This window comes from Phaethon aethereus, assembly GCF_964289735.1.
Source record: "Phaethon aethereus genome assembly, chromosome: 2".
NCBI lineage: Eukaryota > Metazoa > Chordata > Aves > Phaethontiformes > Phaethontidae > Phaethon > Phaethon aethereus.
The window spans coordinates 5,018,419-5,035,467 of NC_138582.1; the positions used below are offsets into that span (position 1 = coordinate 5,018,419).

At 43.7% G+C, this 17,049-nt stretch overlaps 1 protein-coding gene across 1 annotated transcript in view; it reads left to right on the top strand.

Moving 5' to 3' along the window:
• TRAPPC9 (trafficking protein particle complex subunit 9) overlaps positions 1-17,049 on the top strand; it is a gene marked incomplete at both ends in the record, with an annotated part of 523,602 nt that overhangs the window by 7,465 nt on the left and 499,088 nt on the right. Inside the window, 4 exons of the mRNA XM_081996827.1 lie at positions 5,825-5,970; positions 6,840-6,968; positions 15,046-15,072; positions 16,502-16,623. Coding sequence (XP_081852953.1) covers positions 5,825-5,970; positions 6,840-6,968; positions 15,046-15,072; positions 16,502-16,623 — 424 coding nt within the window. The remainder of the gene's footprint in view (positions 1-5,824; positions 5,971-6,839; positions 6,969-15,045; positions 15,073-16,501; positions 16,624-17,049) is intronic.

Sequence of the window (17,049 nt, forward strand, 5' to 3'; positions counted from 1 at the left end):
CAGTCGTATTTAGCTTCGTTTAATGTCGTCATCTTCACATCACTTGTAAGTATGAGCTGATAGATCAGAAAAATAAGAACATTTATGCAGGAGTTATCTGTAACTTTTTAGATGGAGAGGAGAAATAGGAGACATGCTTCTTGTCTCCTATAACTTCCAGTTTTTCTTGTAAACAATGACGCTGGTTCTGATTGCTTTTCTATTTAATTTTTATAAGGACACTGTGTGTACTTCCATATATCTTCTCTTTTTAAACTTTTCTTCTCCATCCATGTAAATCAGCTGCTTGCTCTTCATCTTCTTGCTGCACTATTTTTTTTTTGAACCAACCGCAAGAAATAAGACATTATTTGCTGGCTGAACATAGTGGTTATCCTTTGGACTTGATGCTTCTCTTTAGTGTAAAACATCCCAAACAAACAAACAACCTCAAAAGCAAACAAACCAGTAACATGTAATTGTTTTTATTGCTACCATTTCTCCTAGCCTTTCTGCCTTAAAATCTAAAGGAAGTAAATTAATATGCTTATTCCTACCCTTATACTTCATATGTTCTGTCCCCCTTTTACTTTTTTCCCCACTTTTTACAGTCTTCATGAAGGCAGTCTGTTCAGATGTGTTATGAAAGACTATTTCAGTTGCACTTTCATTAATCTCTAGGGTCCACTGGGAAGTTCCTTGCTGGAAAAAAAAACCCCACCGCCCCAAGCCCCACTTCATTCCATAATCATGGCATTACCTCTTACATTCAAGTCTTTGTCTAGGGTATAAGAGTTCAGCATCTGGAGAATGGATGTTACCCTGGTGGGTTTTTTTTTTAATTTTAAAGTTGTTAGATTAAAATATGCTAGGTAATTTTAAAAAAAGATATTCTGTTGGACTTAGTTTAATTGAAGAAGTATCACTACATCTACTAAAAGCTAAAAATGAAGAGCTATGACAGTCAATCCGAGATGGTTCTTTGTATTTTTGGAAACATCTTTTAACCAGATTCTTTGGAGATATTTCATGTACAGAATAAAGAACGGCATCTATGGCAATTCTTGTAATTGAAATTTCATTCTCAGGTAACTTTTAGTTTAAACCATCCAAAGAAAAAAGTTGTTTTTTGTCTCCTTGGTGTGAAGTTTGGACAATGAAATTGTATGCTTCTCTAGATATTTATGTACTTACAAGACATTGTTAGAACAAAAGGATATACTATTGGAGCAATGTAGATAATAAAATATCTAAGTTGACATTTAATTTTTCGGTAAGAAAACAGTTTTATAAGGTAGAGCAGGGACATTCTTGCTAGGGAATACTTTTGCAGGAGGGAGAATTGAGGATGGACTCGGGAGAGCAGCCTTGTTCTGAACTGCGACTTAAATCATGAGGCGCTTTGTGTGTCTTACTCTGCAACTGTTGCATTTCTTTAGCTGCAGCTTACTAAAAATATAAAATAGTAAGGTTAGTGCCTTTATCGCATGGATTTGTGCCCAAGTTGCCTTTTCAGTTGTACCAACGTGTCTGTTTAATATTTTCAGTCGGGCTTTATTGGCCTTGGCTATTAATTTTGTTTGTGAAAGTAAGAACTTCAGCATTTAATTTGTAAAAAAAGGAGTAGCAAGAGAAAACCTGTCAGTTCTTGCCTGAAGTGATAGTGGACTTTCTCATCATCCCTTTAAAAGGAAAAACGTACCAGTTTCAGCGCCACATTTCTAAAACGACACCATTTCGTCACAAACATACGGTACAAACCAGGGAAGCCAACCCTGGCAGCAGCAGCAGTCTCAGCAGGCGCTGCGTGCCGAGAGCAGTGCGGGGCTTGCGAGGCCCCCGCCGGGTGCCTGAGGGGCTCCGCGCCCACCGCACCCGTGGGCTGTGTGCGCGGCGGGCCCGGCCGGCGGGTCTCACGGCGGGAGAGCGGCCGGCCAGAGCGGGGCGGTGCCGCTGCCCCGCGGCCAGGTCGAGGCGCGGGAAGCCGCCTCGCGCCGGCCCCGGGCAGCGCCGGCCGCCAGGAGCGCCGCCAGCGGCGCCTGCGGGGAGCGGCGCCGGCAGCTCCCGCGGCAACGGCTGCGCCCTCTGCCGCCGCTCGCGCTGCTTCTCCTCGGGCTTAGGCTGCTGCCCCGACGCTCAGCCCAGCCGCTGGTGCTCTGCCATCCTACCCAGCGGCGTGAGGTCTCCAGCGAATGGGAAGGGCTGATCGGGCAGCGCGCCGAGGCTGGCGGAAGCGTGGCGGTAGAGCCCGGGCCAGGGCTGTGCTCTGCAGCAGGCGGGACGCGGCTGCCTTGCCAGGCAAGCCCGGGGCGAGCGGAGGCGGCCACCCGGCCAGAGCTGGCTGTCAGAGCGGCTGCTGGACAGGCGGGGGGCCGCAAAGGCTGCAGCCCTGCCTGCTGGGTGGAGGAGGGTGGAAGCTCCACCTGGGCAAGGTGTGCTCTGGGGGGGTCACTCGGGCAGGGGGTGGAGGAGCTGCAGGAGGAAGTTAGCAGGTGACGCTGTGTAAGGGAGGGTGAACAGTGTTACTTGCGACTTTGCAAGAAGTAGTAGGGCCCTGTGGCACTGACCTGCAAGGAGCACCGGACAAAGGGCTTCAACAGCAAACAGACAACGCCTTGGAGCAGGAGGCACCATGGTCTCTTATGACGCCTAGGATCACGCTGTCACTTCACTCCCTTTCCTTTTATGTACCAACCAGCAACAGATACGAAACCTCGGCAGCGGCCGGGACCCATGAACAAAATTCACAGGGAGAAGCCGCACCAGCAGCACATAGTGAAAGCTGCAGAAGGACACGGCGAGTGCTAGTAATGTGTGACTGTGGAGAGGCACCGAGGCACCCATCTGCTGGCGGGGTGCACAGTCAAGGGAGGTCTGCTGCTTGCCAGCAGCCGAGATCTGGGATGTCACAGAGAGGCAAGTGCCACAGCTAGGTAAAAGCACAGACTACTGTCACCTACTTCTTTTTCCATGTAGGCCCCGATGACATGGTAAAGCAAAGCCTGGGCAAGATCAAGCAAGACTTCAGAGCCCTGGGGGCACAAGTGAAAGACAGATGTGCAAGTGATTTTCTTCTCTGTCTTGCCAGTCAGATACAGGGGTGCAGGCAGAAGTTGACACATCGTGCAGATCAATACCTGGCTTTGTGGCTGGTGTCATCACCAGGGTTTTGGTTTCTACAATCATAGCTAGATTTTTGATAAATACAGCCTATTGAGGAGAAATAAGATCCACCTACCAAGAAGAGGCAGGAGAATCTCTGCTAGCAGATCGGCTGACTTAGTGAATCATGCTTTAAACTAAGAAACTTGTGGTTGTAGCATCAAAAACTGTGACACCTGCATATTCATAAGCAACAGGGTAGATGAGTGTACCTATGAGAGTAGTTATGAATGCTCCCCAACCCTTTCCAAAGGCAAGGATCCTAAGTTCAGCCACCTCAAGTGCATGTCTACCAATGCAAGTAGTCTGGGCAACAAAAAGGGGGAATTGGAGCTCCATGCCCAGTCTGAGAGTTATGATGTCATAGGATCAACAGAAACATGGTGGGAATATTCACATGACTGGAAGCCCACAGTGGATGGCTAGAAGCTGTTTCAGAAAGATAGGAAGGGAAGAGGAGGGGATGGAGTTGTACTTCAGGTGAAAGACATTTGAATGTATGGAGCTGAGCTATGGAGATGATGAAAGTTCTGTTGAATGCCTTTGGATCAAGATTAGAGGGATCATCACCAAGGGACATCTCATGTCAGAAATCTGTTACCAACCTCCCAATCAGGATGACAAGGCTGATGAAACCTTACTTTGGCTGCTTAAGGAAGCCTTGGGCCAACAGAACCTGCTCCTCATGGGTGACTTTGGCCTTGGTCCAATGGTGGCCAGTCACAAGTGGTGTTCCCCAGGGCTTAGTTTTGGGGCCAATCTGGTTAAATATCTTTATCAATGATCTGGATAGGGGATTGAGTGTTCCCTCAGTAAATTTGCAGATGACACCAAGTTGGGTGGGAGTTTTGATCTGCGCGAGGGCAGAAGGGTTCCGCAGAGGGATCTGGACAGGCTGGATCGGTGGGCTGGGGTCAACTGTATGAGGTTCAACACAGCCAAGTCCTGCACTTGGGTCACAGCAACCCCTTGCAGCGCTACAGGCTTGGGGAGGAGTGGCTGGACAGCTGCCTGGCAGAGAAGGACCTGGGGGTGCTGGTTGACAGCCGGCTGAACATGAGCTGGCAGTGTGCCCAGGTGGCCAAGAAGGCCAACAGTGTCCTGGCCTGTATCAGGAATATTGTGGCCAGCAGGAGTAGGGAAGGGATTGTCTCCCCTGTACTCGGAACTGGTGAGGCTGCACCTCAAATACAGTGCTTAGTGTTGGGCCTCTCACTACAAGGAAGACATGGAGGTGCTGGAGCATGTCCAGAGAAGGGCAGTGAAGCTGGTGAGGGGTCTGGAGAACAAGTCCCATGAGGAGCATCTGAGGTAACTGGGGATGTTTAGTCTCGAGAAAAGTAGGCTGAGAGGAGACCTTATCGCTCTCTCCAACTACCTGGAAGGAGGTTGTAGCAAGTTGGGTGTTGGTCTCTTCTCCCAAGGATCAAGCAATAGGACAAGAGGAAATGGCCTCAAGTTGCGCCAGGGGAGGTTTAGGTTGGATATTAGGAAAAAATTCTTCACTGAGAGAGTGGTCAAGCATTGGCACAGGCTGCCGAGGGAAGTGGTGGAGTCACCCTCACTAGAGGTGTTCAGAAAACATGTAGACATGGCAGTTTGGGACATGGTTTAGTGGGCATGATGGTGCTGGGTTAACAGTTGGACTTGATGATCTTAAAGGTCTTTTCCAACCTTAATGATTTTATGATTCTGTGAGTTCAGTTACATGGACATTTGTTGGGAAAGCAACGCAGAGGTCCACAGGTTGTCCATCAATTTTCTGGAATGTGTGAAGGGCTGTTTCCTGCTGTAGATGCTGGGCTTGCTGACTAGGAACAATGCACTGCTAGATTTACTGCTCACAAACCAAGACTTTCTTGACAACATAACTACCAATGCTAACCTTGAATACAGTGACAACAACATTGTGGAGTTTAAGATCCTGTTGAACACACTGAAGACCAATAGCAGGACAAAGACCCTGGATTTTAGAAGAGACAACATCAATGTGCTCAGAGCCCAGATGCGAGGGATTCCATGGGAAGCATCCATGGATGGCAAAAGAGCTTGTGAGTCCTGGGAGTTATTCAGGAACAGCCTCCTGAAAGCACAAGAACAGTCCGTTCCCTACTGAGGGAAAGGAAGAAGGCAGAACAAGACCTGGCTTAACAGTGAGCTTTTGGGTGTACTTAAAAGCAAAAAAGCAGCATATCAGCTATGGAAAGGCAGCCAAATACCCACTGAGGACTACAAGAACCATGCTGGAGTTTTTCACGATGCGACTGGACAGAGTGGTAGATAATCTCATCTAGGCTCCCTTTTCCATGACAGGTTGTGTCAGATAATCTTTCAAGGTCCCTTACAACCTTGGTGATTCTATGATTCTGTTTTATTTCATTTGTGACAAGACTATTAAAAGACTGCACTTCAGAGCACTTTAACTTTGTGGCTTTGTCTGCGTAAATGCTGTGTAGCCAAAATATGTGATGCATTGCTTTTTTTCAATATATCCTCAAATTGTTGGTTCTTTCACTTTTGCATATCATGCTGGTTAGAATTCATACTGGATGTTTGCTCAGAGAAAGAGGGTAAATCAATCTGGATCTACTATTAAGGAGGAAAGAAAATTGACTTTAGGTGTTTATTACCTCCAGTAAGTGTTTCCTGTAAATAACTGTAAATTGTACCTTTTATTTTGCAGACACTATAAGAAGCGTTGTCAAGGCCGGATGCGGAAACATGTTGGTGACTTGTGTTTACAAGCTGGCATGTTACAAGATTCCTTGGTGCATTATCACATGGCGGTGGAACTTCTGCGGTCTGTGAACGATTTTCTGTGGCTTGGAGGTAGGATTAAGTGGTGATACTGAATCAAATAATTAGTTTCTAAAACCAAGTTAATCAAGCTATCTTCTATAACTTTCCTTCTGTATTGTGAAAAGTAGGAATGATTTTTGGTGGCCAAAGTTTGAATATCAGGTGTGACCAAGAATTAAATTGAAATAAAAATTATTAAATAAGACATGAGAAAGAAATATATTAAAGAAAACCTTCCACGTAAAATATGTTACTGTAGTAAAGCATGTACTTAAAATTCTACATCTGACTTTTTAATGAGTCTTTGGAAAATGTTTGGGTTTTTCACTGGATAATACACATGTTTTAAAAATCTTTCCTGTGGGTACCTACTATGGACTGTTAGGAAAAGATTTTTGCTTTTACATCTACCAAAGCCACAAGTGTTTAACTTTTACTGGCATAACTTCCTCTCATATTAAGTCCTCGGCTTCACTTTTTTCCCGTGCCTTTTCATTCATCCTTTCCTTTTTTTTTTATTCCTGCTTTTTTCTGTTTATTGGATCTGCAAATGATCTTTGAGCACAATTTCTGCTTCTCAATTTGTTGTGGTTTAACCCCAGCTAGCAACTAAGCACCACGCAGCTGCTCGCTCACTCCCCCATGGCTACTGTGTACTCCTACAGATTCTGCTTGTAGGCTTGGGGCCCTGGGTGGTCTGAGGGTAATCCTTACCAGTGAAAACAGAGATAAAAAGGACATGGAGTATCTCAGGCTTTTTCATGACCTTTGTCACTAGGTCTCCAATTTATATGCCATTTATTTATGGCATAGTTTATCTTTGTGTAAGTAGACTTTACTACGTGATACTTCACTTCTTGCACATATCCCTACTAATCTGTTGGCTTTTTTCTTTACAGCTGCTCTTGAGGGGTTATGCTCAGCATCGGTCATCTACCATTATCCTGGTGGTACTGGAGGTAAAGTTGGATCTCGCAGGGCACAAGGTGGTTGTCTTTCTGCTGAGGCAGGCAACAGGCACAGACCAGGTAAGGATGGGATTTGTTTTTTATTCTGTTTGCCACCACTCAATATCTGAAAATTTCCTCCCTACTTCCTAACTGTCAAATTATAGCAATGACAGGATAAACTGCAGAGGAGTCGCTATGAGGGGAGAACTGTATTTCTTTTTAATATTTTTACATGAATGACTTTACTGCTTTGGTATTAATGTCGCCATGTGTGCTTTACATAGAGTTGCAAAGCTGTTGATCTCTTCATCTGATTGTTAATAGTGTCTGTGTTAGTTTGAATTTTGCTGGAGGAGATGCAGACAGTTTTCATAAAGTACATATGATATGGCAGAGCTGCACATAGTGAGAAGAATAAGCTAGGTACATTTATTCAGAGGTGTTTTGCTGTTCTGAAGTCAAGATTTAATAAATAGATTTGGTTAACTAAATACCAGTACACCCACATAATTTTTAAGATTTAGTATACTTTTTCTAAGCTCTCAGATTGCATAACTTAACATGATTACTGTATTAACATTGGTAAGATAGACATTCTTTGAGAAATGGCCTGCTTAAACTCTTTTAGGAATTATTAGGAGAGTAACAGAGAGAAAAAATAGAAAATATCATAAAGTCTACAGTTCACCTGCATCTGGAATATTTCAGTTTCCTAGCTCAAAAGGGTCTTCATGTTCCCTATCTCCCATTTTTCTCCTGGAATGAGGTTGCAGATGGGCAACAAAGATGATCTTGGTATGGTTTCTGTACAAAGAATAACTGAATAGTGTAGAACTTTAAAGTTCTGCAAAAGAAATGGCTGAGAAGTATGAGAGCGCGCTATAATATGGTGAACGTTGTGGAAGAGGCTGGATAGGAATCAGAGGTTCGGTGCTTCTTCTGATAAAGAACTAGAGGACATCAAATACAGCTAGCAGATGAAAAAGCAAATGAAAATAATTATTCTTTATCCAATTTATAGGTATGATATGGAACTCCTTGTTAGGAGTTACTGGATCTGGTAGGGTGATAGAGGCGAGGCTGACGCAACTCCATGTCCCCAGGTCTAGCCAGTTGTGAGGCTTGAGCGTGCATTCTCAATGGGTGTACATGCACACACACACAACGTACATACACACAGCCCAACACAGACAGAAAACACAGAACTCATGCAAACACAGACAGCACTAACAGCCTGATCCAGCTCCCCTGGCTGATCAGAATGAAAGCCTGTTAATAGTATGGATCCATCCAGTAGCTGGTTTTAGTCACTCAATCTATCTAGAAGCTGGCTGCTGGGTTGCCAGGTCTCACCTGTTACTAGCACCTGGACCTACAAGCCTCTGGGACCCACAGCCCCATTCCACTTGTTCATACTTAGACCTACACACACACACATGCATTTCCCTTATCTGTCTTATTTTTCCATGCCTGTTCCGTAAACTGCCTTCATCCATCCTTTTCCCTGTCTTTGCTTTGTCCCCTACACATCCCATAAGAAATCTTGTACAATCCCAAGATGTTCTTTCCCTGCATCTTATAATGAGTCCCATATCCCTGTAGGCAGTAACCACCCCCGCCAAGTCTGTCTGTAAGGTGATCTGGAGAGCTGCTTGTGTTAACTGATCTTGATGGGTTTCACCCCCAGACAGCTCTGTTGGCTCTGATTAGGTTATTGGGGTTCTGCTGACTGTCACTGTTCTTCTGTGCTCCTTAGTGTCTGTGGAGATGAGCCTTTAATTGCATAAACGAACACTTGCCACGTGGTGTTAAGTCTCCTAAAAGTTTCTGTGGCTTCCAGGAGAGGCTAGCTAGGGTCATGAAAGAAAAATGTATTGATTATTATTAGCTAGACGGGCCTCTGGTCTAACCCAGCACAGTGTTTCCATGTATATACTGAGGTTCTTGCACAGTACCGAAACAAACAGAAACTGGGTTTAAGTGCTGATGTGAGTATTCTTGTGTGCAGTGTGATCAAAATGAATTCCTCCATCTAAAATAACCACCTATCTTTATTCATCTGTAAGTCACAATCTAGTAAACACTTGGTTTGTATTATTATTATAAACTGTATATGTTCACAGCCGGTAATTGTGATAGTAAAATTACCTTATTTCAGGAGGCAATACTGATTTTTTCATATAACACCAAGTCATTAAAATCTGTGCATTTGGTCCCATGACCTATGAGTGCATTTTATGTTGGCTGTTACAGTATAATCACAGAATCACAGAATAGTTTGGGTTGGAAGGGACCTTCAAAGGCCATCTAGTCCACGCCCCCTGCAACAAACAGGGACATCTTCAACTAGATCAGGTTGCTCAGAGCCCTGTCCAACCTTGAATGTGTCCAGGGATGGGGCACCTACTACCTCTCTCAGCAACCTGTGCCAGTGTTTCACCACCCTCATGGTGAAAAATTTCTTTCTTAGATCTAGTCGAAATCTGCCCTCTTAGTTTAAAACCATTACCCCTTGTCCTGTTGCAATAGGCCCTGCTAAAAAGTCTGTCCCTGTCTTTCTTCTAAGCCCCTTTTAAGTACTGGAAGGCTGCAGTAAGGTCTCCTTGGAGACTTCTCTTCTCCAGGCTGAACAACCCCAACTGTCTCAGCCTGTCCTCGTAGGAGAGGTGTTCCATCCATTGGATCATTTCTGTGGCCTCCTCTGGACCCATTCCAACAGGTCCATGTCATTTCTGTGCTGACGGCTCCAGAGCTGGACACAGCACTGCAGGGGGGGTCTCACCAGAGCAGAAATGAGGGGCAGAATTCCCTTCCTCGCCCTGCTGGCCACGCTGCTTTGGATGCAGCCTAGGACACGGTTGGCCTTCTGGGCTGCGAGCGCTCATTGCTGGCTCATGTCCAGCTTTTTATCCCGCAGTACCCCAAGTCCTTCTCAAGCAGGGCTGCTCTCCATTCCTTCATCCTCCAGCCTGTACTGATGCCAGGGGTTACCCCAACCCAGGGGCAAGGACCCTGCCCGTGGCCCTGTTGAACCTCATGAAGTTCACACCGCACACAGTGTGCCCACATTTTATTACTATTATGTACATATCATTTCACACAGTTACTGGACCTTCATCCACTTTTTAATGAATATTTAGCAGTAGATGTTGCAATCTGTTTGTTTGTGATGGATGGTCCTTTTTACTGCTTTGACTGACACAGGTAACAAAGAAGTCACAGCTATCAGAATAATTGAATAAAATATATTTTGGATATATTATTGCTGCTTCTGTAGATAAGTTGTAGTTCAAAGTCCAACTTGTTAGTGTGGTTCTATTCAAAAAATGTTTTAGTTTCCTGTGACAAGATTTTTCAAAGGACTTCTGTGTGAAGAAAAACATAACAGGTTTTTTTCATCCCTTCCAGATGAAAATGTTACTTCATGGTCCATTAAATATTGTTCCCTAACTCTAGTTATGATCTCTTAATGTTTTGAGATCTGAACTGCTGAGCTCTGTCTAGCCAAACAGCTATTGCTGTGATGTCTTTCTCTTACTGACTCTGCAGTGCCTTTCATTTAAAATCTTTTCAATCTTTCTTTGCTTATAATCTACTTCGGTATGATTAATTTTGTGAGGACAGTATTTAATTGGGGGAACAAATTCCAGTGTATCTTAAAGTAAGATTTGAAGGGTGAAGGGGATAAAACCAGACTCACTAGAGATGAGCCTAAGGGTGGCATGCCAGGGTTGGGGGTGAAATCGATAGCCCAGCTCAAGTGCATCTACACCGATGCACGCAGCATGGGCACCAAACAAGAGGAGCTGGAAGCCATTGTGCAGCGGGAAGCTATGATGTAGTTGCCATCACAGAAACATGGTGGGATGACTCTCATGACTGGGGTGCTGCAATGGATGGCTATAAGCTCTTCAGAAGGGATAGGCAAGGAAGGAGAGGTGGTGGCGTGGCTCTGTATGTCAGGGAGTGTTGTTTTGATTGTATAGAAATCAACGATTGTGAAGACCCACTCGAATGCTTATGGGTAAGGATGAGGGGGAAGGCCAACGAGGCAGATATCCTGCTGGGAGTCTGTTATAGACCGCCTAACCAGGATGAAAAGGCAGATGAAACGTTCTATAAGCAACTGGCAGAAGTCTCGCAATCGCTAGCCCTTGTTCTTGTAGGGGACTTCAATGTACTGGACATCTGCTGGAAGTATAACGCAGTAGAGAGGAAACAGTCTAGGAGGTTCCTGGAGTGTGTGGAGGATAACTTCCTGACACAGCTGGTGAGTGAGCCCACCAGGGGAGGTGCCCTGCTTGATCTGCTGTGTACAAACAGAGAAGGACTGGTGCGAGATGTGGTGGCCGGAGGCCGTCTTGGGCTTAGCAACCATGACATGATAGAATTCTCAGTTGTGAGTGAAGTAAGGAGAGGGGTCAGCAAAACGGCTACCGTGGACTTTCGGAGGGCAGACTTTGGCCTGTTCAGGTCACTGGTTGAGAGAGTCTCTTGGGAGGCCATCCTGCAGGGCGAAAGGGTCCAGGAAGGCTGGACAGTCTTCAAGAAGGAAATCTTAAAGGCGCAGGAGCAGGCAGTCCCCATGTGCTGCAAGACGAGCTGGCGGGGAAGGCGACCGGCCTGGCTGAACAGGGAGATTTTGCTGGGACTCAGGGAAAAGAGGAGAGTTTATCAGCTCTGGAAGAAGGGGCAGGCAACTCATGAAGAGTACAAGGATCTCGTTAGGTCAAGCAGGGACAAAATTAGAAAGGCAAAAGCCCAGCTAGAGCTCAATCTGGCCACAGTCGTAAAGGATAACAAAAAATGCTTCTACAAATATATTAACAACAAAAAGAGAGGCAAGGAGGATGTCCATCCCTTACTGGATATGGTGGGAAACGTTGTCTCCAAGGTTGAGGATAAGGCTGAGATACTTAATGCCTTCTTTGCCTCAGTCTTTAATAGCCAGACCAGGTATCCACAGGGTATTCAGCCCCCTGAGCTGGAAGATGGGGATGGAGAGCACAATAAACTCCCCATAATCCAGCAGGAAACAATTAAGGACCTGTTAAGCCACCTGGACACCCACAAGTCTATGGGGCCTGATGGGATCCACCCAAGAGTATTGAGGGAACTGGCGGAGGAGCTTGCCAAGCCGCTCTCCATCATTCATCAGCAGTCCTGGTTAACAGGGTAGGTTCCAGATGACTGGAGGCTTGCCAGTGTGACGCCCATCTACAAGAAAGGCCGGAAGGAGTATCCTGGGAACTACAGGCCTGTCAGCCTGACCTCCGTGCCGGGTTCATCTTGAGGGAGCTCACAGGACATGTGAAGGACAACCAAGGGATCAGGCCCAGCCAGCATGGGTTCACGAAAGGCAGGTCCTGCTTGACCAACCTGATCTCCTTCTATGACCAGGTGACCCACCTAGTGGATGAGGGAAAGGCTGTGGATGTTGTCTACCTGGACTTTAGTAAAGCCTTTGACAGTGTCTCCCACAGCATTCTCCTGGAGAAACTGTCGGCTTGTGGCTTAGACAGGTTTACTCTTCGCTGGGTAAAGAACTAGCTGAATGGCTGAGCCCAGAGAGTTGTGGTGAATGGTGTTAAATCCGGCTGGCGGCTGGTCACAAGCGGTGTTCCCCAGGGCTTGGTTCTGGGGCTGGTCTTGTTCAATATCTTTATCGATGACCTGGATGAGGGGATTGAGGATGAGGGGATCGAGTGCTTCCTTAGTAAGTTTGTAGATGACACCAAGTTGTGTGGGAGTGTTGATCTGTTGGAGGGTAGGAGGGCTCTGCAGAGGGATCTGGACAGACTGGATCGATGGGCCGAGATCAACTGTATGAGGTTTAATAAAGCCAAGTGCCAGGTCCTGCACTTTGGTCACAACAACCCTGTGCAATGCTACAGGCTTGGGGAGGAGTGGCTGGAGAGCTGCCCAGCAGAAAGGGACCTGGGGGTGCTGGTTGACAGCTGGCTGAACATGAGCCGGCAGTGTGCCCAGGTGGCCAAGAAGGCCAACAGCATCCTGGCCTGTATCAGCAATAGTGTGGCCAGCAGGAGTAGGGAAGTGATTGTGCCCCTGTACTCGGCACTGGTGAGGCCGCACCTCGAATCCTATGTTCAGTTTTGGGCCCCTCACTACAAGAAGGATGTTGAGGTGCTGGAGTGTGTCCATAGAAGGGCAACGAAGCTGGTGAGGGGTCGGAGCACAAATCTTATGAGGAACATAAGTTAAGGGAACTGGGGTTGTTTAGTCTGGAGGAGAGGAGGCTGAGGGGAGACCTTATCGCTCTCTACAACTACCTGAAAGGGGGATTGTGGTGAGTTGGGTGTTGGTCTCTTCTCCCAAGGATCAAGCAAGAGGAAATGGCCTCAAGTTGCGCCAGGGGAGGTTTAGGTTGGATATTAGGAAAAATTTCTTTACTGAGAGAGTGGTCAAACATTGGAACAAGCTGCCCAGGGAAGTGGTGGAGTTACCCTCACTGGAGGTGTTCAGAAAACATGTAGACCTGGCAGTTTGGGACATGGTTTAGTGAGCATGGTGGTGTTGGGTTAACAGTTGGACTTGATCTCGAAGGTCCTTTCCAACCGATCAAGAGAAACGTCTTTCTCTCGAATCTCCTGTGGCTTCCACCATTTGGCAATTTTAGGCTATAACACAGGACCTGGGTGCTCAAAAAATGTTGTGGTGTCTGCTTTATTTAAAAAACATCTCTGGAGAGAGAAGCATTAGTATCGTCTCTCTTTGTATAAAATAGAGCACAAGCTTAAGAGGGCAGTGTTAAAGGGTTTTTTTGAGGGTGTGGTTTATTTTCGTACTAAGCAGAATTAAAATATATTTCATACCTATCTGTAACTATCAGAATATTTTCTGTTTTTTTGTTGGTGAACTTCATCTTATTCTGAAACTCTTTTGATAGGAATAGTTCATTCAGAAGAGAATTAGCCGATAGCATAGTGTGACAGTGTTATAACTTGCTTGGGGAATGGAAACATGGAGTCTTGCCAGCTCCGAAGACAGGTTTCTTCCTTGATCACTGCCATGAGCACCTGGACTGTGGTATCTTACTGATCATGAAATGGGAGCTTTGATATTTTAAAGAAGTGTGACTTCTCATGTTCCTAAAAATTTTTGTTTGTAGGGGGAGAGCTTTAGACTGCATCCCCTTCAATAGCTGGATTCGTTTTTGCAGCCTTCAGTGTAAAAGCAGATTTTGAGTTGCTTAGATCCTGTTGGCCAGGAACATGGCTGTGGTCTGATGGCGATGTGATTTGTGTGTTGAGTAAGCTGAGGCTAGATTGCTTTACATTTAGCTTACTAGCTGTTTTGGGTTTCTCTTCTGTGTTTTATCTGTTTGAAGTGCTAAGCTCTTAATTTTGTCACCTAACCTTCCTCTTTCCCCAAGCAGAATTAGGACACCTGAATGAAGTGTTGGAGAATCTTTCTTGTCTTGCTCTAAATCTCTGCTTCACTAGTCTGGAGTCTGAGCAAATCAATTGAAAGAAGGTCCTGTCTTGCTCATAAAGGAATTGTTTTTGAGTGCTTAACCCTTGATCTCAACAATTTTATTGCCATGTTTAATCAAAGTTTAGGGCAACAAGGTGTTATATATCTGATAATCCAACTTTGCAATGCTCTTGGCAACTACTTTATGTGAATAGTCTGCTTTGTTGGGTTGGCATGACTCAATTATTCAGAAGATTTGATGGGGTGAAATTAATGACAATTGAAAGGGGTACAATTACTTGAAAATGTTGTATTATGTAGATTAAGTGAGCTCCCACAAGGAGATTTAAGCACTGTAGGGCCTGCTATTAAAATATAGTAAGTGGGTTGTGATGGAAACTTGCCAACTAAAACAAGAGTAAAGAAAAACGAGAAAAGGATATGGATTTAAACTGTGCATTGAAAATTCTTCAATTCTTCTTGTTGTGTCTTGGAATTCATTGCAAGTTTATGGGATTTTTACATTTGTTTTTTAACAAAATGAGATTTAACATATGGTGACTACTTGAATTATAATTGGTAGTCCTTCAAAATAGCAATGATGATCCTAATAAATCTTATGATTTTGTTCAAGCCTGATAGTTATAAAACATTGTAAGAGCTTATTTTGTTGGCTATATTTGAGGCTGAAAAAAAAAATCATTTTTGTTCCTCCTTTTAGGGGCACAAGAAGTTCTCATTGATCCAGGTACATTATTTTCATGCATGTTTCCAAAGTATTTTATTTTTATTACTTGCATTTGTTTTGCACTTGTATAGACAGTTACTGCCACTTGCCAAAACTAGTACTGTTTCCTGATGCTTCAGTTCTTGGCTATAAATCTTGAAGGAAGCAAAAAAACTGATGGGTAACTGGCACAAAATAAATTATATAGTTCCATGGTTGTGTCCCTGTAAATTCTAATCAAGATTGTTTCTTCTCATGATTTAATTTTTTTTTTAACCGACAAACCCGAATGGTCACACGTAGTCTTGTAGTGTCATAGTATTCTTTCAGTCATGACTAACAAAAGATTTTGCACTTCCATAAAAACCCCAAGGTGTTAATCTACCAAATGTGCTTGATATGATTCTTTAAGGTTGACAAACATCTAAAAAAGTTGTTTTAGCATTTGAACATGTAAAATAACATATGTCAGAATATATAGAGGGAGTAGAAAGTGTCTTTCACAGTAGTTTTTAACTGTCTATTGAGAGTTAGGTCCCGCTCTGAAACATAAAGATTTCTTCGCCGTTTTAGTAGAGAAACCTCTTGCAGAAATAAATTGCCATAAACATTTAGACATGTAATCCTGCAGATTAAGTAACACTTAAAAAGGTGTTGAGCCTTGCCAAACCTTTGATGTATGTTTCAATTTTGTTAACTATGAAAAAAAAATTAAATTCTAGAAGTAAAATTTTCATGTTCTTTTTAAAACACTGGATTTCCTTGGCTTCTGTTTCAGATTCTTATCCCTTATGTATGTAAAGACTCTTTCTGTCTCTCACCTTCTTTCTCACATAAGAAATGCAATTTCTTACTTTGAGTGTGAGCCTCAGGTAATTTTTTTTTAATGTGGAAGGCTCGGATTTGGTGGCCTGTGTTACAGTGTAACTTGGTTTTTTGTGATTAGACATAGGGAAGAGAAGTATTTGTTTTAAATGGTTGGAGGAGAAGGTCACTGTTCTAATAATTAGTTTATAAAAATTTGCACCATTTTTTTTTTTCTTAGGTGTGCTTTAGAAATACAATTTTTAAGTAGAACAAGGAATAGTTCAAAGATCAAAATTGCATGTTCAGATGTGGGCCATAATCTATTTTCAGCACTATAATATTTTATGCAGAGTCTAAATACTTGGAGAAGTGTAAAAGATTATGAATGCTTTTTTTTTTTTTTTTTAAAAACTAAATGAAATACTATTTCCTATCTGCTGGTTTATGATTGAATCAATATTTCATTTGCACTCTTGAAAATAGCGTAGTAAAACAGAACTAGTGTTTTCTAGGTAGGGCATGATTTCTTTCTAGGTAGGGCAAGTATTTTTTGTGAATGCTTTGGTCAAACCTAGAGCATATCCTAGTTTTCTTGTTAGATATTTAGTATCTTCTGTTCATTTCCTACCCTGTTCTGTTCTAGGTGCGCTGACTTCAAATGGTATAAATGCAGATACCAGTGCTGAGATAGGACGTGCCAAGAATTGCCTTAGTCCTGAAGATATCATAGACAAATATAAAGAAGCCATTTCTTACTATGGCAAGGTAAGATTATTTTTAAGAAACTTCACTGAAATTCTTGTGAATAATGAACTGCTGTCATTTTGGTTTCAGAGGATTTTCTAAAGCATGTGCAATAAAGTTTGTAAAATACACAATGGAAGAAATAGGAATAATTTATACTACTGAACTAAGTGCTTGGTTTAGAGTTTGGGAATGTTAGAATTTTGTGCAAAGACAACACCTAAAACAGCAATGTGCTGACTAAACTAGTTACTGTGCCTGCTAGTACCTGGAGGTTTTGGATTAATTGTCTTATATTTTTAAAGCACTCTAAGCATAAGTGTTAGATATTTGAAGGTTTGTTAGCTATTACGTATGTGTATGGTTCTTAATACATACGTCATCAGCTCCAGTCAATAGAATAGAATATTTCAGTTGGAAGGGACCTACACCGATCATCTCGCCCAA